The 21626-nt window shown below is 37.4% G+C and overlaps 2 protein-coding genes across 8 annotated transcripts; one reads left to right on the forward strand and one right to left on the reverse strand.

The window, feature by feature from the left end:
- Position 1: 1 nt before the first annotated feature.
- LOC105833314 (importin-7) lies at positions 2-11021 on the reverse strand. Of its 3 annotated transcripts, XM_036287904.1 has the most exons (20): positions 10796-11021; positions 9885-9966; positions 9655-9805; positions 9415-9573; positions 9182-9338; positions 8912-9102; positions 8645-8839; positions 8414-8559; positions 8177-8340; positions 7933-8052; positions 7503-7829; positions 7214-7400; positions 6548-6771; positions 6381-6473; positions 5643-5869; positions 3864-4069; positions 3343-3603; positions 3115-3258; positions 2896-3000; positions 2-931 (listed from the first exon to the last, which is right to left on the reverse strand). In XM_036287904.1, exons 1-19 carry the CDS (start codon positions 10877-10879, stop codon positions 2933-2935), a joined length of 3186 nt encoding a protein of 1061 aa, XP_036143797.1. In that variant the 5' UTR covers positions 10880-11021; the 3' UTR covers positions 2-931; positions 2896-2932. The 3 variants fall into 3 exon arrangements, with proteins under 3 accessions (XP_036143797.1, XP_036143796.1, XP_028044870.1); XM_036287903.1 differs by having other exon boundaries at positions 8-3000; XM_028189069.2 differs by having other exon boundaries at positions 8-3000; positions 8645-8818; positions 10796-11020.
- Positions 11022-12847: 1826 nt separating this feature from the next.
- Positions 12848-21137, forward strand: LOC105833316 (tyrosine-protein kinase Abl). 5 transcript variants are annotated; one of them, XM_012674965.2, is made up of 10 exons: positions 12848-13010; positions 13657-13810; positions 14126-14235; positions 14361-15367; positions 15465-15720; positions 15802-15936; positions 16190-16328; positions 16425-16552; positions 17542-17753; positions 18017-21137. In XM_012674965.2, the coding sequence occupies exons 1-10, from the start codon at positions 12884-12886 to the stop codon at positions 20342-20344; spliced, it is 4596 nt and encodes a 1531-aa protein (XP_012530419.1). In that variant the 5' UTR covers positions 12848-12883; the 3' UTR covers positions 20345-21137. The 5 variants fall into 5 exon arrangements, with proteins under 5 accessions (XP_012530419.1, XP_012530420.1, XP_012530422.1 ...); XM_012674966.2 differs by having other exon boundaries at positions 17542-17738; XM_012674968.2 differs by having other exon boundaries at positions 17590-17753.
- The last annotated feature ends 489 nt before the right edge of the window (positions 21138-21626 follow it).

Raw genomic sequence — 21626 nt, forward strand, 5'->3', positions numbered from 1 at the left:
TAGAGACTACATTTTTAGTTTAATAATGAAGTTTCTATAAACTTCATTCGTATATTAAAGCACCAGTATAGTTAATCTTACTTCTTATTAGTTTATACAATATCAAGACTTAAGCGTATGTGATTTTTATCGTAAGACTCGTCGCCGCTACACGATTATATTTATAATTTTGTTATTTTATTTATTATATAAAAACTACGGAGAGCATATGCGTGTGATAAATGTTCGTTACAAAGAAGTTACGGCTCGTTTCCTATAAAGAGCAAAGGAACAGGCTTTCTCGTCTCTTCTGTCTATCAGTTATAAATTTATTATTCTTTAATACAGTACTTATAGAACTTATGAACTAGAGAAGTGTCCTGGCCTCACTCCGACCTACAGCTTATTCTGCTGTATTCTTTAATTTAGGTCCCGTCTGCGCATCTTAACGTTTCAAGGCACTTTTTTAAAAATACTCTTATTTGAAAATTGACACACAATCAATTAACTTTTCTTATTACGCACAAAGATTTTAACCATACCAAATGACGGGTCGCGAGTTCGGATCACAGTGCGAAGAGCGATGGTATCTCTATATTTGATTGCGTTGTACTGTTTATGAAGTCTATTCATAGATACGATATTAAAAATCACTATACATATCTCTGATAAACACTGCAAGAAATCAAAATAGTCATAATTCCAAACGAGCCAATTTAAAAGCAGGGCACTGCAAAATAAAATTGGCGAATATAAGAAATACATATTTTATTTAAATATAATTATGTTAGGAAAATTATTTCTTATCTCATGTATACTAAAATCTTCCGCAATTTATGTATCAGTTTGTCAATTTAAAGAATTATGTATCATCATAATTTCATAATTTTTTCCTAATATTTAAATTGATAATTTTGAATAATCCTGTTACATGTAAAACATCCTCGACTTTCTGAAATTCGAAAGAGACATGCGTATTATATATAACAGATAATTTAAAAATATTGAGCAATAATACATATACATTTCTATATATCTTTGACTTATGTTATTGATATTGTTTTATTATTTAGACACTAAGGACTAATAATGTTTGTTATTAATAAATAAAAAATATCTGCAGACTTCCTAATATACTCTATGTATATTAAAGTCATGCAACTTTTTTTGCATTCTAATTAAAGAATATTTTTATGAAATATCCCATATTGAATTCTTTGTAAAATCAAAGTTCAAGTTTTTAAATATATATTGGTAAATTCGTATGTTTTTGATTTTTAACAAATGAATAATTAATACATATACTACACATCGTTTCTCTTTTACGCTATCCGCTATATTTTTGCATGCACCCTGTAGACAGAATCTTTATTAGGAAAACTATAAATTTGGAGCAAATGTGGTTAAAATTATTGCACAGCAATTTCTTGCAGCTTTATATGAAAAAACAGATAAGCCTCATATTTGATAAACAGAATAAAAAGGTTTAGTCGAATATATACCGTAAAAAAGCACACATATTCTTATCAACAAAATATTGATTAAGTTTCACCATCAAATAAAATTAGTATAAATGGATTCTTAAATACAAGATCACAATTTATACTCTGAAGCGACACGTAATTGACACATGCGTCATTTTGCATTCCGATATAAAAAGCACTCTCTTGTGCAGTAATCATTTCACTAACCACAGCACAGAACACCTCTTCTTTGTACGCCATTATCATTTTGGGCTCTGATATTTATAGTTTATTTCTGCTCCGCGAGTTCGTCCTACATAATTACATAATACCTCATGAAAGAAAGAGCTCTGCTTAGATTTATTATGTTTCTATTAATGTCTTTTATAATACATTATGGATATTAATCCACAAGACCTAAGATTGTAAAGATTGTGATAATTGAAGCTATTAAAGGTGCTTTGTTAAACCATTAATGCAGCTCCATCTTTCAGGGTATAGTTTGGACAGAGCGTAAAATATGGCAGAACTTATCTTTTTCAAAATAAAGCAAGCTGTGCTGGGATTTATGCAAAGTGATCGGTAACTGCAGAAAAAAAATGTTTAGCCATATATAATACAATATACATTTCAACAAAGACTTGAGAAAAAGTGTTTATTAAAAAATCTAAATTACTCTTATCTAAATATTTTTCCATAAGCAATGATTTTGCAAGAATTACGTTTGATAATTTTGATAAGCTATGTTTTCGTTTTTAGCAGAATAGCAGTTCACAAATATCTCGAGAGCGTGCATGGCGTTTTACTCAACTAATTGTAAATAATATCAAATAACATAATTTATACACATACTCAAAAGATTTCTTTTGATATATTTTTTTTCTGATATACCAACAATTTAACATAATTTTCGTAACATATATTTTATAAACCTAAGTGATTTTTTGTTAAAATAATTCTAACTCAAGCAAATTGAGACTAAATATACATTTTATACGAAAATAATATCTAGCAAGCTAGTTAAAATTTTCTTAACCAGATATTCTGGAAGTCAAATATTTCAATAGTACAATTAAAAATAATTTTAAATTGTCAAGAAAACATGTTATAGCTTGCTAGATGGGGAGAAATAGTAATTGATTACTTGAATCAAAAATTATATTGTTATTTATAAATGTGTTGTAAAAGGAAATATACATTTTCACATGATTCCTAAGAAGCAAATCTCTGCTGTCTCTTAATAAAACTATGCACAAGATTGATAATCTCATGAAGTTAAATTTTTCGTGTTATTGTTATTAAAATAAGACCTTGCTAGATTGCCTTAATAATGTACAATTAGTTTACACAAAAATAGTAAATTGGAAATTTGTAATATTTCCGAAATGGTCGTATAATAATGTTCATGTGCTACGAATGTCCAATCCAAATTCTGTGTAATTTGTTTACTTACTTAGTTAATCTAAAATTGAAAATGATTATATAAGTCTTTATCGACTTAAAGGTGTTCCACCGAAGTTAAACGAGGTGGGAACAGTCTGTGAGTGAAAGACGTATCCTAAAAAAATATAGAATTATAGATTTACTTATAGTAATATAATTAAAATAAAAGAATATATACAGATTATTTTATATAACAAATTTTTAATTATAGAAAACCATGTAAATTTACCTCCGCTTTGCTCGATTCTTTTACTCTCTAAAGCTGCTTTACGTTGATCCGCCAATAGAATAATCTCTTGCAGAGCTTTTTCTTGCTCGGGGCTAAGAAGACTCGTTAAGGCTCTATACCAGGCCACATCCGTTCTTTCAATATCTAGTTAAAAATAAGAAATACATGAACTGTAGATTTTAATGCGTATCTTGAAATTAGTTTATCTTAAGTATTTTAGATATTTACTTTGTATAACTTCCTTAAAGACAACATATTCATCCTGATTAGAATCATCTGTATCTAAAGGTGTGGTATAGCTTTCAAGAGCAGTCTCTTCGTTACCATCATATTCTGAATCATCGTCATCGTCATCTGATCTATGATCACCGTGACCATCTTGTATAGTCGCGTTAAAGCCACCAGGCGTTCGTGTTATCTTATCCTGTAATTTCTCGAGATATTCTTGATTAGCTTCGTCTATATCATCTTCGTCTGATGATAAAACCTCTGAAATTAAAAACATGAAATTTGGTTAGCTCATCATGTACTATCATTTACATATGAAATACTCGGGATGACGCGTAGCTTCGCGTCAACACACTTGACGCGTAATCAATAGATTCCTAGTTCGATTCCATCGTCCCATATACGCTTCAGTTTTTTTTTTTAAGTAGAAGTTGTTTAGAGAATTGACAAATAATAACTCGTTTTAAGAATTCAATAATCAATTTAAGAATTTTTATTTACAATACATACGAAATACTCACCTTCATCAATATCACTCTCCTCCTCATCGTTCTCGTCATCGTCAGTATCTGTGACTTTAGCGGCATACGCTCTTTTTAAACCCTCGAAGAGCAAAATCAAGGATGGAATAATTTGCGTTGCACATTCGTTAACAGCAGGCGGTCTTGCAGGACCCATGCTAATTAACGTACATAATCCAAGAACACATAATTTACGATCGTGCAAGCTGTAAAGAAAAATCACAACTTGTTGTTACAAATGCAAAATTAATGTTATGAATTTTACTATCTTAATAAAAATATTTTATATATAGTATTAAAATAATTTTATATAATAAAAATACCCCTATCAAGTTAGCCCCCCCACCAGCGATTAAAAAATCCGCACTTATATAAAAATTTAGTGCTCTTTTGTCGCTAATTTGTTACCTTATTCCGAATTTTGTCGCTCAAGCGGTTTGGCAGGAAATGACGTTTGAAAGAGGTGGGGCCAGCTTGCCATCAAGCTAGCCCCCCCCATAATAAAAAAACGTATTTAGAATGCTCAAATTAAAAAAATAAATACACCAGAATTTGTTGCTATTTTGTCGCTCTAAAATAGCGCAATAATATTTTAGAATTATTACATTGTTCAAGATATACCCATATGTACTTAGTATTGGTATACAGGTGTCTCCTAAAAAATGTTCTATTTCCAAAATGTTTTCAGGCTATCTTAGAGCAACAAAATAGTAATAAATTCTGATGTATTCAATTCTACGATTTGAGCACTCTAAATATATTTTTTTATGTACCGAAGGGGAGGGCAGCTTGACAAAGGTACTGGTTTACCCAACACATAATTGAAAAATTTTGTTACTTGCATGATTGCGGTCTTAAAATTTTCTATAAACAATGCTCTTTCAAGATTTGCAATGCTCGATTTTGTCGCTCGACTCTAAGTTTGTTTAAATAAACAATTTGTCTGCGCGCGCGGCTGCCGCGTGCCGTTATCTAAGATTTCATTCCCCAACAGATAGTTGAAAAATTTTGTTACTCGCATGATCGCGGTCTTAAAATTTTCTATAAACATTGTTCTTTTAAGATTTGCAATGCTCAATTTTGTCGCTCGACTCTAAGTCTATATAAATAAACAATTTGTGTACCCGGGTGCCGTGCGCGTAGGCAAATTGTTTAGTTAACCGCACTTAGAGTCGAGCGACAAAATCGAGCATTGCAAATCTTGAAAGGGCAATGTTTATAGAAAATTTTAAGACTGCAATTATGCAAGTAACAAAATTTTTCAATTATGTGTTGGATAAACCAGTACCTTTGTCAAGCTGCCCTCCCCTTCGGTACATAAAAAAATATATTTAGAGTGCTCAAATCGTAGAATTGAATACATCAGAATTTATTGCTATTTTGTTGCTCTAAGATAGCCTGAAAACATTTTGGAAATAGAACATTTTTTAGGAGACACCTGTATACCAATACTAAGTACATATGGGTATATCTTGAACAATGTAATAATTCTAAAATATTATTGCGCTATCTTAGAGCGACAAAATAGCAACAAATTCTGATGTATTTATTTTTTTAATTTGAGCGTTCTAAATACGTTTTTTTATTATGGGGGGGCTAGCTTGATGGCAAGCTGGCCCCACCTCTTTCAAACGTCATTTCCTGCCAAACCGCTTGAGCGACAAAATTCGGAATAAGGTAACAAATTAGCGACAAAAGAGCACTAAATTTTTATATAAGTACGGATTTTTTAATCGCTGGTGGGGGGGCTAACTTGATAGGGGTAATAAAAATACATACCCCAAAAAACAATCAGTATCATTAATCCATTGTTTGATAAAGCGCGAGGCGAGTGGTTCCGTGGATTGATCGAAATTTCCTTGCAGTCTATCCATTGTTTCCAGACAGAGTGCGGGATTATAATATAAAGCCGCGATGACTACTTGAAGACACATAGTTCGCAACTCCGAAGTTTTAACTTCGCGCATTAGGCGTTCAAGAACTAATTGCACAAGCGATGGTATACACTGAAATCAAACCGAAATTATTCTTATTACATTTCGAAGACAGTTAGATGCAATAAAGAATGAAGGATTGTGGATATTAAAACAAATCAGAAAACTGTAGAGCAAATAAGAACATAGCATAATTCAAGACATGTATAGAATTTAGTTACAAAATTAAAAATATATATATGTATATATTACAATAAAATGTTACAAATTTCTTTCCTTGTTTAATAATATACAGTATTGCTCGTATTCGTCGTCATTTCTTACATTCAAAGCCTTAAATATATCTTTAGATGTTTTTCTGCCAATAAAATGATCTATAAATCATCTGAAGATAAATTTAAAGCCTTAAATATAAGGTCTGAATATGAATATGAGCATTTTTTTTCGCTTTAAAATTTGACAATTTACAATTCTAGGCTTTTACACCTTAAATCATGCAGTGTCGCATTTGCCCTATTATTTTCCGATTTGTTATAATTAAATGCATTTACATATAATTTCTATAGATATTACATAATATTACCTGATCTATATGTCCTTTACATTGCAAAATTATGACTTCTAGTAATTTGGCAGCATGACACTCTGGATCTTCACCACCTTCACCAGTCAAGACCTGTGACATAGAAAATAGTCTTGTTTAGAAAATAATAGTGTTGTATATAAAGAAATTCTTCTATCAATACTTACAGCTTTGCACATGTTGAACATAGCAAGAATGTGATTTTCATTCGACAAAAACGCCTGAGTATCAACGGTGATATAATTATGTAGCGCAGGCATCATGTCAGTGAAATAGTCAAAACCGTCTTTTTGGAAAAGTTGATATATGAGTTCAAGAACCTTCCACATGTCATTAGAAACACCTTTACCCGTTAGATCGTAAACCAGCGATAATGCTTCTTCGTAAAATTCTGATTTAAAAAAAAGTTTCAAATATAAAGTTCTTTTTTATCTCCATACAGATAAATTAGTAAAAGTATTTGGTATTAGACTTAATGATAAATTCTTAGTCTCAAAAAAGAAAAAAAAAACAGTAAGTTTAATTCCCAAATCTACCTCACATATATTCAATTAAATAATATTTTATAAAAAAATTACTTTGTATAAATTCAGTAAAGATTAAAAATACAAAAATTTTTTTTAAATTCTCACAAATAAATCTCTTTAAACCGATAACAAGCTATCTATAAAAATAATTGTAAGTATTATAGAAATACACTAAAAACTAATGTTAAGTAGTCTAAAAACATATAAATTATTAAAGTATGCCAACCCATGATGGAGTATTATTAAATCCTAATAATAAAAAATCGTTTATTAAAGATACAAATTTGACTGTGCAAAAAAACATACCCATTACGCTATGTCCAAAGATATGAGCGACTACTTGAAGGACAATCGGTTCAAGTTGTAACATGATTTGAGGCTGTTCGTCCATTACCGTTAATAGCGTTTCAATCGTATTCAAGAGACCCATTGCCGTTATCGCCTTCTCGTCGCTACCTTCATCTGTCTCAAGCACTTGGCTAAATGTAGCAGCCTGGATAAAAAACATAACACGTTATACTATACAATATATAAATGTGGCACTTTACTTTATTCATATTCTTTTTGCAATATTATATGTTAGCAAACTTCTTACCAAATGCTGACAAACTTCCACAGCGATTGGAACTAATTGTTCGGTATATGTACAAACAATTTTCTGCATAACAGTCGTTAGATCATCATTCTCAGTTTGCCTTATGATATTCAGCAATTCGAGCGTTATTTGTTTAATTAATGGTTCAATGTACTTCTGAGCCTTCGGTTGTGCTGAAAGTATCATCTGAAGCGCTATGGCCGCCTCGACTTTAACAGGTAAATCTTGATCCGTCAAAAGAGCGTTTGTAATTAATCTGACAGCCTCGATTAAAATTTGATCTGATTTAAATTTAATTTCCGCGAAATAATGCATCACCCAGCAGGCCTAAAAGCATAATTGATGATTGACTTTAGATATTATCATTCTATTATTATTATACAATATATATTACATAATAATTGTTTTTAGTAATTATAATTTTTCTTACTCTCGCTCGCATATGTCCGTGAGGACTACTGAATTCGGGAAAAACGTACTGCATTAACATTTTATCCATTTGTTCTTTGTAAACTTTCTTTTTCAACAAAACGTCAGCTAAACTTCCAACCTAAATAAAATACAATTTTAAGTATTACATTAACAAAATGCAAAACATAGAAATAGTGAAAAATTATGTAGAGTAATAATTATGTAAAGAATTCTAATTGCAAACATGCTTTTCACAAACTTACCATGTGTAATGCGCCATCTTTTTGCCTCGGATCTGCATTTGGACTAGTTAACACCTCAACACAAAACTGCATCGTTTTTTGTAGCATATCTTTTCGTTTTCTACATGCAGAGTGTAGTAAAGTTTGTGCTGCTGTTACTGGTGATACAAAATCTTCAAAAATATCTGGAAAAATAATTTGATAAGCAAATAATTCTCCACATTTAGATCGATCCATTTTAAATTAACTCAAATTTACCGAATTTTACTCTAATGTATTCATATGGATCGGTATTCCATAATTCTTCATCGGCGGCAGAATACGAGAGAATAGGGAATAAAACGTCACGTATAATTTCAAACATGTGAGGCTTCAAAAATTTCCAAGAAAATGCATGACTCACACTAAGAAAGATCATCATGATTATTAAATATTAAAACACTTAATACATATAAAACTTTCATTTATTATATATAAATAGATGTTTACCCCTGATTGATATAATTAATTGATTGCTGTATTACTCTAGGAGAAATATAAATTTTCCTACGGTACTGATCCAAGATCCTTAAAAGAACTTCGAGAATACCAGCACTAAAGGTATGCAAATACCATTCGGCGAATTCCTTATATTCTTTGGTCACATTTCCTGGACTACCGTATCTGCAATTAACAGAATTAAAACTTAAATCATTTCCTTTTCACTTTTGTTGTTTTAATGTCATTTTTGATTGTTATTAATTCGATTTCAATTACCTTTCAAACATTCTATGTAAAATATGTAACGCCCATTTTTTACATTTCCACCATGGCAGCTCCGCGCGTTCGTCATCATCTAGATCTGGATTATTAGTTTCTGGCGGTACCGGCCTGTCAGCAATTTGCCTTACTACGTCCATCCATTGTGAGAACACTTCTTTCGAAATAAGGTCAAGGGGAAGTGTATACTGCAAAAACAATCATTAGTTTTTAGGTATTTTTAATTATATTTTAAAGACACGTTATACCTATAACATCTATCCATACCTGTGTAAGTGCAAAGAAAATTTTTAATATCTGTTTCTGAAGTAGAACAGATTGCTCAGACGCATCTGGCAGTAAGCGTAATATCAAATCATAGATCATAGGAAATAACAAGTTCATTGCTTCATTTAATGGACCCCTCTCTTCTGCTTTCTTGTACCTAGTTTGGAATAGAAACATCAAAACATTATAAAACTCTATTTCTAGTGTTAAGAGACAAGATTAAACAAACATACTCAAAATTTTTAACAAGTTGATGCAGCGCGAGGAGAACACCAGGCCAATATGAGGCTTCGGAATTTTGAAGATATATCGTAATTTTGTCCACTATTTGCGTCCATCTTCCAGGAAAGTCATATTTGACTATATTACTGATGCATACTGCTAATTGTATTCTAAACAAACAATGCAATAATTTTAATATGTGCAGTTATTTACTTTTTCTTTATTTATGATACAAGCAAATTGCAACTTGCCTAATTAAGTCTGGGGCATGTACCACAGCTTCTACTATTCTATCGCGTATCATTGCACGATCCTGCTCGTGAATACTAAATTCCATGGGTCCATTGTCGGCTTCTTTATCCGCCCAGTTTGAAGTAATTAAATTTTTTAGATAAATTACACCTACAAAAAAATATTGTATCTTGTGATTTAGCTTTTGCCTTCATAATACAGTATAAGAGGATTGCAAATAAATATTTACCGGCTTGTCTGACAGGCATGTCGACTTCATTTGACATTACTACTTCTAGAAGTGTTGGTGCAAAACCAATAATTTTGTGAATCTGAAAAATTTAAGTATATCGCATCGATTTATTGCTTATGGAGAACACAATTAATATTATCATTATTGGTTTAAATGTTACAGTTCTCATGAGCTTGTGATAATTTATACAGTACAGAATGCATGAATAATAGATAGCATATATGTCATACATATATATCAAAAGTGCATGTATAAAAATAATGATGCCGATATATATGTGGCAAAATTGTAGGCCATGTTGAAAGAATTTTGTTGAACGATACGGTCGCATCGATGCGCATCGACACGCGACGTACAAACATATAAGGGAACATCATTCGTACAATCTCGAGATCCGCGTTTCACATTGAAGGTCAGAGACGTCCCGAGAACTCCCCTCGCGCGCGTGAGAGCAAGAGAAAGAGAGAGGATAGGTTAGGGGACGCGAGCGCGGATCCGCGTGTCGCCGACGGGGACGAGCGAGCGAGAGAGCGAGTTCATTCTCGAAAATCGAAAGGGAGAGATGCCGTTCCCCTTTGCGAGTCTCGCGGAGACCAAGCCCGAATCGCGGCCGTTCCATGGCATCGAGATGAATCGGCGTCCGCCAAAAGAACCGCCGCTTTTGGCGGCGGGAATGGTGACGAGCACGCCGGCATTATCCTCGACGGGGTCGCATCCCCCGAGGCACGTGCAAAAAAACAGGAGTAAAGATACAGGGATACACAGGACGGCGGCCACATGTTCTCTCGAGATGCTCGGAAGATCGTCCCTCCCCTTTCCCTGCCCGTCTCCTCGCCCGTTAGTCCGCCGGGCCAGAATCGCGCGAGCACGTTTTTCCCTCGCGAGCGAATATACCCTCTCTCGTTTACCTGGGTGAGCTGTCCTTCCGCCTCCTTCTGCTGCGCGGGGTCGATCGTCGCCCGCAGCAGCTCCGTGAGCTTACGTGCATCCATTGCTCCGGGCCGCCTCACCTCGTCTTGTAGTAATTAGACGCTTGAATTTTTGCGATCGACTCTCCCCGTACCAGACTGCTTGACCCGGCGCATTCACCTCGCTGCTGCTGCTCCTTGCCTGCCTGCCCTGTGCCCGTGGAGTCACGTGACACAACACAACATGGCGGCGCAGAATTGCACAGCGAATCGTCGCATCCGGTTACATTCGGCCGTGGAGCATGCGACTCGCGTGAGATGCGATCTGCAACAGCTTCGTCGCCTCATGAATATTGCACTAAGGATCCTTTATTGTTGTTCTGTCCATTTCTGGGGGTGCGTTTTGTTTCACGCGGGCCTGCTCGTTTCAGATTAGAGGCTCTCTACCCGCATCGAATAAAAAAAGACGCGGATTGCCACTCTCTCTCCTTCAGAAGTTCTCTAGATGCGCAATTCATGCGCGCATGAAAACCATCTTGCCGCTCCCCCTTCTCCACGTAACGCATGAGAACGCATGAACTGCCTGAGCTCTCTGGAACTCTCTGGAGATGAGGCAGAGATGATGCGTGCATGCGAATGCGTTTCATGCACAAAATCGAATTTAAAATGGAACGCACCCCTATTCTACTAATTAATCCCGATTTAAAACCTTTTCTGTTTCTAGTTTTTAATAAAAATTTAAAAAAATTAAAACGGGATTAAAGTTGATTAACATATAGACATTATAGCAACTTTGATCAAATATCGGTTAACTAATTTATTAATTGATTAGACATTGCGCATAATGAATTGAACAATTAGATATTAGAAATAGAAATAAAAATGTTTTAATTAATTATTGAACATTAAACGTATATAATTAATGCTCAATGGATACAAATAATTAAAATATAATTTTAAATTAAAATTTTTTATCAAAACTTTAAAATTTTTCAGAAGTTTTATACAAATTGAAACATTTCAAAAATATTGAAAAAAATCCACATTTTTTTCTTAGAATTTTTCATACATATGAATTTTGAAATATTTTAAATTTGTATATAAAAATTTGAGAAATTTTTCAAAAATTTATACAAAAATTTTGAAACAATTTTAAAAATTAAAAAAAGTTTATTGAAGATAATTTAATAACGCGTTAACATCTTTTACAAGCTTGTGTTGAATAAAAAAGTTTTGCCGCAAAAAACGGCTCTTTAAAAGCGAAATTTGCGACATCGTGATTGGTCGGTTTTTTACATCTGTCTATGGCCTCTTCTAGCAGATCGTTTTCTTTAATTTCTAGTTGTATCGCGTTAAAATGAAATAAGCGTGCAAATTAAGCATTGAAAAAAAGAAGAAAAAGATTGTCTGGCTGAAAAGTAGTAGGAAAAACCAGTGAAAAAGATTGACGCAGATCAGTGAACGAAGTGATCGTGGTCAAATACACGAGAGTATCGATACGTATGCATACGACAGTGCACACAGATGACGGGGGCGCGCGGAATTAGGAACGTGCGAACGGGGGCACCGTCCTAGGGCACCGCACCGCATGAGAACCCGCCCAGCGTCGTGCTGCCGCACAGCAATGCACCGACAAACTAAATAATCGACGTCAAAAGAGCTGTCAAATATGGCGAGGGGCAGCGGTATGAGAGAGAGAGAGCGGTAATTGACATGTAAAAATGTGAATGGCCCCACCGCGGCCCGCACTGTGATCTGCACTTCGATCGGGTGGGTGGGTCGCGCGCTCGTGGCCGACGCTCCTCGCGGTGTTTCGGTGCTCACGGTGGAGAGATCGGGCCTATCGCGACGACCGACGACGACGACGACAACCGACGATCGACGACGATGTCGGGCTCGTCGCCGGCGCCTGCCGCCGTGTGCCGGAAGTGAAGTGGCATCCGCGCGGCGAGGGTGGCCGGTGGAACAGGATAGGAGCCGGACAAGAATCGCGACCGTGGGCTCCGCAGCACAGCAGAGCCGGGTGGTCGGTAGATACTGCCGCTGGAGCAGAGGGGCATGATACGGCGGTAATCGGCAGTCTACGTTATGGGCGCCCAGCAGACCAAGGACAGGGTGATCCCTATCGGGTCCACCGTACGGCAGACGCGCAAGCAGCCCAGGAACTTGAAGGACACGCGCGTCATAGGCTCTAACATATTCACCGAGCACAGCGGTGAGAACCTCACATCTGTCTGTCGGCCACATCTGCCTTCCTCCACCCGAGTGTTGAACGGCTGAGTGTATTTTTGAGCCATGACAGTTTCGCGACTCCTGGTGGAACTGACATGTTTTCCTCGAAGCTGGTGTGCTTGATATAGTTGTGCTTTTGCAAATTGATGCAGTATGATATCGCTAATATTTTTATGGAGCAATGAAAGGAGAGTAGCACTTGAAAAGTGCAGTTTTACGACAATGCTTTCTTATGTGTAACCTGTGTAAATTAATGTCCACATCACATGCATGTCGCTGAATTAATATGAACTTTACTGGCTAAATAAGTTTTGCAATAAACAAGCATATGTGTATGTGTGTATTTGTGTGTGTGTGTGTGTGTGTGTGTGTGTGTGTGTGTGTGTGTGTGTGTGTATGTGTGTAAAAAAAACTGAAAGTTACATGTGCGAAGTTCCATACAAACATGACTAGTTAATCTATTGGTTAATTATCCTGATTGTATGTTAAATATTTAGAATATAATTATGGAATTTCCCAACATCTTGCATTATTACATAAGCAGAGAACTGCTTTGGAAATGTCAGTATCAGAGTTTTTCTTTTGATATATTGAAGATTACAAAGAGACTGTTTTCTATTTTTTTACAGAGGCACTTTTGCAAAGTAGACCTCTACCTCACATTCCAGCATTGCCAGAAGGTGATCCCCCAAGTGGTTCTAGTGTTCAATCAATTTCACAGCAAGCTAACGTTCAACAGCACTCTGGTGTATCCGCTAGTGGACTCCTTGAAGCAGCAAATAGGTCAGTTCACTGTTTAAAGTCTGAAGTAACATGTATCATGCTTATATAACAACCGTTTTACATAAGTATTTCCATAAAATTAGTATTTCCATGAAAAGCTCTTGTAAATGTATATATTTTATAAATATGAAATTCTTGTTTGGTTTTTTATATTCTTTTTTTATACACTTTAAATCTAAGATTAAAAAATTTTTTATGTAAAGATAATGCTCATTATCAAGTCATCTGCTAAAAAAAATCTTTAAAATAATTATTAGAAAATTATCTTTAACACAAAATTTAGTCCTAGAAATAATTTCTATAATTTTTATGCAGATGGACTAGCAAGGAAAATCTCTTAGCACAGGAGGAAGATGATCCTCAATTATTTGTTGCCTTGTATGATTTTCAAGCTGGTGGGGAGAATCAACTTAGTTTGAAAAAGGGTAATATTTTATTTTTTTATTAAATATTGCATTACATTATGTTTTATCAAATGTTGGACGGATGTACATCAACAGTTTACAAACATTACAAAATTCAAGGCTATTTTTAAAATTTCTTTTAATAGGTGAACAAGTACGTATCCTAAGTTACAATAAAAGTGGAGAGTGGTGTGAGGCCCATTCAAGTTCTGGGCAAGTTGGATGGGTACCGTCGAATTACGTAACACCTGTGAACTCTTTAGAGAAACACTCGTGGTACCATGGGAGGATATCTAGGAATGCCGCGGAGTATCTGCTGAGTTCGGGAATAAACGGTAGCTTTCTGGTACGTGAATCAGAAAGCAGTCCCGGACAACGTAGCATCTCCTTGAGATACGAGGGTCGAGTGTATCACTATAGGATCAACGAAGATAGCGAAGGCAAAATGTTTGTCACGACAGAGAGCAAGTTCAACACGTTGGCTGAATTAGTGCATCATCATTCAATGCTTGCCGACGGCCTTATAACGCAACTGCTATATCCCGCACCAAAGCATAATAAGCCTACCGTCTTCCCATTGAGTCCAGAGCCAGACGAATGGGAGATCAATAGAACGGACATAGTAATGAGGCATAAATTAGGAGGTGGCCAATACGGCGACGTGTACGAAGCGGTCTGGAAGAGGTATAACATGACCGTGGCAGTTAAAACGCTTAAGGAGGACACGATGGCGCTGAAAGATTTTTTGGAGGAAGCTGCCATCATGAAGGAGATGAAACACAGGAATTTGGTACAATTATTAGGTGTCTGTACGCGTGAGCCGCCATTCTACATCATCACGGAGTTTATGAGTAAGGGAAATCTTCTGGATTACTTGCGGAACGAGAGTAAGCTTCAGATCAACGCCGTAGTATTGATGCATATGGCCACGCAAATCGCAAGTGGTATGAGTTATTTAGAGAGTAGAAATTTTATTCATCGCGATCTAGCGGCCAGAAATTGTCTGGTTGGAGAAAATCATCTTGTCAAGGTCGCGGATTTCGGTCTAGCTCGTCTTATGAGAGACGACACGTATACAGCTCACGCCGGAGCAAAATTTCCCATAAAATGGACTGCACCGGAAGGTCTAGCATACAATAAATTCTCTACAAAGGTATGAACATCGTTGATGTGTGTGTGTATGTGTATATATATAGAGTTACAATTATTGCACATTGAATGAATAAATATCGATTGATAATTTTTTATAGTCTGATGTGTGGGCATTTGGTATCTTGCTATGGGAAATTGCCACTTACGGGATGTCTCCTTATCCCGGTGTCGATCTAACGGATGTTTATCACATGCTGGAAAAGGGCTATCGAATGGAGTGTCCTCCCGGTTGCCCATCAAAAGTCTATGAGCTAATGCGTCAGTGTTGGCAGTGGTCAGCGGCAGATCGCCCAACTTTTAAGGAAATACATCACTCATTAGAAAATATGTTTCAAGAATCAAGTATTACTGAGGGTAAATAAATTAGCCTGGATAAAGTAATTTTAGATTATATGCAAAGAGAATTGCACTCTTATTGTCCTGTACATACTACAGAGGTAGAGAAGCAGCTTCATGGTGGAGGGGAAATTCCATTGCTAACATATAAAAAGTCGCAGACTGGAAGTACAGGAAATATACATGGACTCGTTCTTGTGTCTGAGCAATTATCTTCTTCCGGTATTACGCAAGGTAATACTTAATGCTATAGGTATCAATCTTGTATGTCTTAGCATTGAAAGTGTGAATTATAATTATAATTCTTGTAATAAAAAAAAAATTTTTTAATTGATTTTTCTAAAACTTAATATATGTACTAAAAAGTATTAATTTTATTGTTTCTGATGTTTGTTTCTTTGAAATAAAATATTTAAATTTAATATCTTATTTTACATTATAAATTATCTAGTGTAACATAATTTGTTCAACAAAATGTTTTACGTAGAAGGAGCCAGTTCAGTCCAAACCAAGCTGAGTACTTTTATGGGTGGTTTGTCGAGTAGGAGTAATAGTAATATGGTTCAAATGCGAAGATCTACCAATAAAAAAGGAAAACAGGCGCCAGCACCTCCCAAGCGAACTAGGTATATTATATTTTTTCTTCATAAAACATGCTGCTGCCTATTGGTGGAAATATATATAAAATGCATATATATATAATTGTGTGTTTTCTGTGACAGCTTGTTATCATCATGCAGTTCTTTTCGAGATTCCGCCTATCAAGAACAAGACCAACACAATGTTGAAGTTAGCACTATGACACTTGACGATGGCACAGATCTAAATGGTATTGATAAGATTTTTGAAGGTATTCCACTATATATCAAATTAAGTGTAATGATGAGAATGCACGAATACTGCTTCCATTTGATTTTTTCGTTAATTACCAGTTTGACTTTAAGTTTAATTTTTGATATGCATCTCCGGCTACAGTGATTTACGGCTTCATGAATGTGGGTCATTCTCCTTGAGTCAGTATGTATACTTGAATGTTGAATACTAATGCCGAATACTAATTTCTGGTATATATAATAGTACTTGGATATTTTCTTAATGCATACGAGCGTCTGCATCTCTCGTACATACTGTAAATCGTAGCTGCAGTTCTTCGTTCCCATTTATACAAATAGGGGACGAGATACTTTACATATGTTACCTATCGTACTGAGTCGTACAAATCCAACAGGTTCCATATACTCATGCATGATATTTGTTTTTGCAAAAGTACAAGTAGAATGTCATTTCTTTTTTATTTTTATTTTAGATTTCTAGATATGTATCATTTTAATTTCTTGTTTAACTATTTTCAATTTAAAGGTTGAAATATTCGACTACGCAACGGTATTGGTCATTATTTCATCGATTTTATTGTAAATAGAACTCAACTGTGTTCAAGCAGTGTTATGTGAGTTTACTGAGTTTCCATTCACATACATATATCACAACAAGTTATTTGAAAAACTAACACACATCATATCACCATTTCTCATTTTTTTACTGACCGTTCATGTCGATGACATCATGGCACTTTTAACTAACTAATAGCGATTGCAATGAGCACAATTCATAAGGATCTGCTGTTAACTGAATGTCAATTAAAGGAGAATGACCCTAGGATGAATGGAGTGAGATATGACGAGAAGAAAGGGCAAAGATTAAGATTGATAGGCGCCGCAAATGTTCTTTTCTTAGCTTTCCTCCAGAAATAATCTATAACGCGCTCCGCTTACACATGCTGGAGAGATATATTAGCTATTATAGATTGTATACAGTACACTTTATTAAATGGCGACTCAGGTATCACACGTGATCTCGTGACAATGGCTACACAGTCAATTACTACAGGAGGTTGCGATATGGACGACGACGGAGATGGGTCGCAGGGGACGGCAGAACATAACTTTGTTCCTCAACCGTCAACCTCACCGGAACCAGTATCCAACTTACCGTGCAATCAGAAACAAATTAAATCTCGACCTTATACATCTAAGGAGGTACTGCCTCAGAAGGTACAATGATCTTACGTTGAACGGCCACAATTTCAGAGCTATATAAAAATACTAGACACATAAACATACCTTCTTTACCCCTGTTACGTTAAATATTAATTAAATCGAATATTTGAATACAATAACGATTCCTGTATGTCTGTATTGAGAATCTTAAAGTAAAGTCCATTTCGATGGTAAATACATTTAGCACTGCTTGAATAACTGGCGTTGCTTGATCCGAGGAGGCAATTCCGCGATATTTAGAATAAAATTTATTTCAGCTGGTACACGTGGGTGCGCTGGAGGTGCAAAATGTTAAAAGGGCCATCAATCGTTACGGTACTCTGCCGAAAGGAGCCAGAATCGGGGCATATCTGGAATCCTTACGACAGAGCGGTATGCCACCGAATCAGGAGAACGTCGCTACGTCCTCTGTGTCCAACGCAGTCATAGAACAACAGCAGCAACAAGACATCATCACTGCGAGTGCCGTCGATGTGATTCCGCAGCATCGTTCCCTTTCACCTCGTCAAAATAATCTGCGTAGTCAGCCGCAGATGACGCGCAGCAATTCTTCAAGTGGAGTGGTGAATACTTATCAGCCACCGAATTCACCGCGCAGCCGTGGTATTCGGAAGACCAATACGGAAGGGATCGGCCTGCGGACTTTCCGCACACCGAACAATTCCAGCTTTCGCACCGCCAGTCCGTCGAGATTGATTCAACCGACTCTGGCCGATTTGGAGTTCCCGCCGCCACCTGTGGATTTACCGCCTCCGCCAGATGAAGCCTTCGGTGATCACTGCGACCTGCCACCACCTGTGGTGACAGCGTCATCTTCCGAAACTTCTTCTCATACGAAAATTGTGAGCTCACCGGTTGGTCTGAGGAAGATAAAAGCGGAATGGCGAAGCAAAGACGAGATCAGAGATCACGATCAGGATGATAGGAATAATGACGTGAGGAATGCGGAACCGTCGGTGAAGGAGGCTAGCTCGCGATTCGGCGTGAATCTGCGACGCCGGGAAACCATTACTAGCGACGCGCACTGCAGCGGCGGCGGCGTTGGCGTTGGTAAATCCGTGGACGAGAAGAAATTAGTTTACAGGCCAAAGGAGACGATGACGATCAGTGGCGCGATTAAAGCTGAATCGTTGTCGGAAATGACGGTCGCGGCACCCGAGAAAGTGCCACCGCCACCTCCACCGCCGCCACCGCCTATCGACAGTGCTGCAAGTAGTACCACCGACACCTTCGAGTCCAAACCCGGCATGAAGGAAATGTTGGAGCTCAAGCTGATCAACGAGATCAAGCAGAGCGCGGACATGAAGCACGGTGGTACCGGTGGCTCCGCGAAGAAGATCGGTAGTAGTGTCGCTAGTAATAATACGCCGTTGTCGGCGCCACCGCTTGATCCGGCGTCGCAGCTCCTATCCGAGTTGTGCGCCAGCTTCAGCATGGATTCCGCCAATAAGCAGCAGCATATCGTTCCGAGCGAGTACGCGATCTCGGTGTTAAAGAGCAACGACATGTCCGGTGTTCATGAACATTTTCACACGAGTAGTGCGCATCCCGAGAGGAGTTACAAGGAGATCCCGCCGATGACCTCACCGATTACGGAGGGCCACGTACTGAGTGCCACTAGCGTAGGTTTCAAATTGAAGAAGGTAGACAAGAGAAATAATCCGCAGAGGGAGGAGAATCCGGACAGTCAGATAATCGATTTCAAGGCCCGATTGCGGAAGGTGGACAACGTCGACAAGGAGAGAGGAACGGACAACGAGAGGAGTAAGTCATCGTCGCGTTTTGACGACAGTGCGCAAGGAAGTAACGTCGCGGATTCGGCGGATTCGTCATCCGGCGTGGACGACGCGAGCGATGACAAGCGTCGCAGCACCGGCAGTATTAGTAGCCTAAAGAAATTGTGGGAGAACAAAGAGGCTTCTTGTGATAACCAACCACTTAGTCCTAAATTAAATGTGAAAGGGGCAAGTAGTAGCAAGCAGGACGTCGGCGACGTTGCGACGAGTGAAGACTCGCCGGAAGATCACAGCGGTGCCTCGACCAGGAGTTCGACCAGTAAAGGCGATCCGCGAGTATGGCCTCCGATTTCATCGTCCTCGTCGGTAACTTTGGAGATGGAAAAGCCAATAGTGCCAGCCAAGCCATTGAAACCGCTCGGGCCCTCCAGCAAACACTTCGGTTCCTCGATATATGCCACACCGAACTGCAACAAGTCACAGAGCGATGACGATGGTGGCGGCAAGCAGACAGGCGAATCGACGAAAGGCGCAAAACACAGTGTGATGGAGATCTCGAACGTCATAGAGAACAGTATTCTAAATCTAAAGGGCAGCCCGACCATCGTCATGGCCAGCTGGCTGCAGCTCTCCGACAAGGTCGGCTTGCTGCACGGTATGTGCGTAAACATGACCGACACAGCGATCGCGCCGCACGCGAGATTTCAGTTCCGGGACTTGCTCACCCGACTCGAGCTGCAGGCGAGACAACTGCGGGCCGCCGGCACGCGCAACATCACCGAGAACACGAGACTCTTGTGTGACGTGCAGAACACGATAAAGGACGTGATAAACACGGTGCAGAGATAAAGGCTGCACCGTACCGAGTCGGCTGAAAAATCAAAACGAGCACGTCTCTCCCTGCGAGTTTCCCCTGCGTTCCTCCTCCGCCCTTTTCCTGTGATGTTCCCGATCGCAGAAGTCACATCAGTGTCTCGTCCTTCCTATCACTCTCTCTATCTCGTCGGATACGCTTATGGGCGTACAGTATACATAAAATCTATATATAAATATATATATCTAAGTCACTAAGTAAGATTTTATCAAGGAATGAAATTTCTTTTGGAATAATAGCAATTAATCTACGAGTGAGTACGAGCGAATTTAATGTGAATAAGTCCTTAATTGATAATATGATTTTACGACTGCATGATTGTTAGGGGGAATTAATCCAAAGTTGCACGAGTTGCGCCGTATACTTGCTTCTCGACACACGCAATCACGCAAGGGACACCTACGTACGAGATATACATCATCAACTCTGACGGAATCTCGTGCCTACAAGTTCGTATATATTTACATCTTACCGCCTGCATACCATCCGTGCGGAAGGTTTTTTTGGAAGATCTTTAGAAAATCGCTATGATCAGCGTGCAATTCACCTGGGCCTGGCAAAAATAACACGGCCTTAAAACGAGAAGGAAACGTATACACCATGATGCATGAATTGATTTTTTATGTCGAGATGTACACCGGTTTACATAATACGAATAGTAAATGTGATGATTATAGTTACTGTGTATGGAATAATCCGATCACGCAAATTCTCAGTAGTATATAATTGACATACGAGCGAGAGCATATTAAACGCGCGAAGCCGAAAGAGAGCCATCGCGGGCGCAGAAATATCGACATGCTAAATTCTATATCCTCGAGACGCTTACGTATCGCGATATACATATATATATATATATATATATATATATATATATATATATAAATCGTTCCGTTTTACATGTAATTTTATACACACGTCGTGCTTAGTATATACATACATACATACATACATACATATATATATATATATATATATATATATATATATATATATATATATTATACGCGAGATTTTTAGCCTAGATTATATATAAATACGGACATACACCTAAGCGTAAGAGCCGTTTCATGTGTACTGTGGGACAATATAAACAATTTTGTATTTGTATAAAGTAAGTTGCATACACACACACGCGCGCGCGGTAATCGATTTATTACGCCTACACGTAAAATTATTATTCAAATAAGTCGCAAAATCGAATGTAATTAATCAAACAATTTTGAATGTTGTGTGCTTCATTCTTGACCATGATGG

The sequence above is a fragment of the Monomorium pharaonis genome, chromosome 6 (assembly GCF_013373865.1).
Source record: "Monomorium pharaonis isolate MP-MQ-018 chromosome 6, ASM1337386v2, whole genome shotgun sequence".
Lineage (NCBI taxonomy): Eukaryota > Metazoa > Arthropoda > Insecta > Hymenoptera > Formicidae > Monomorium > Monomorium pharaonis.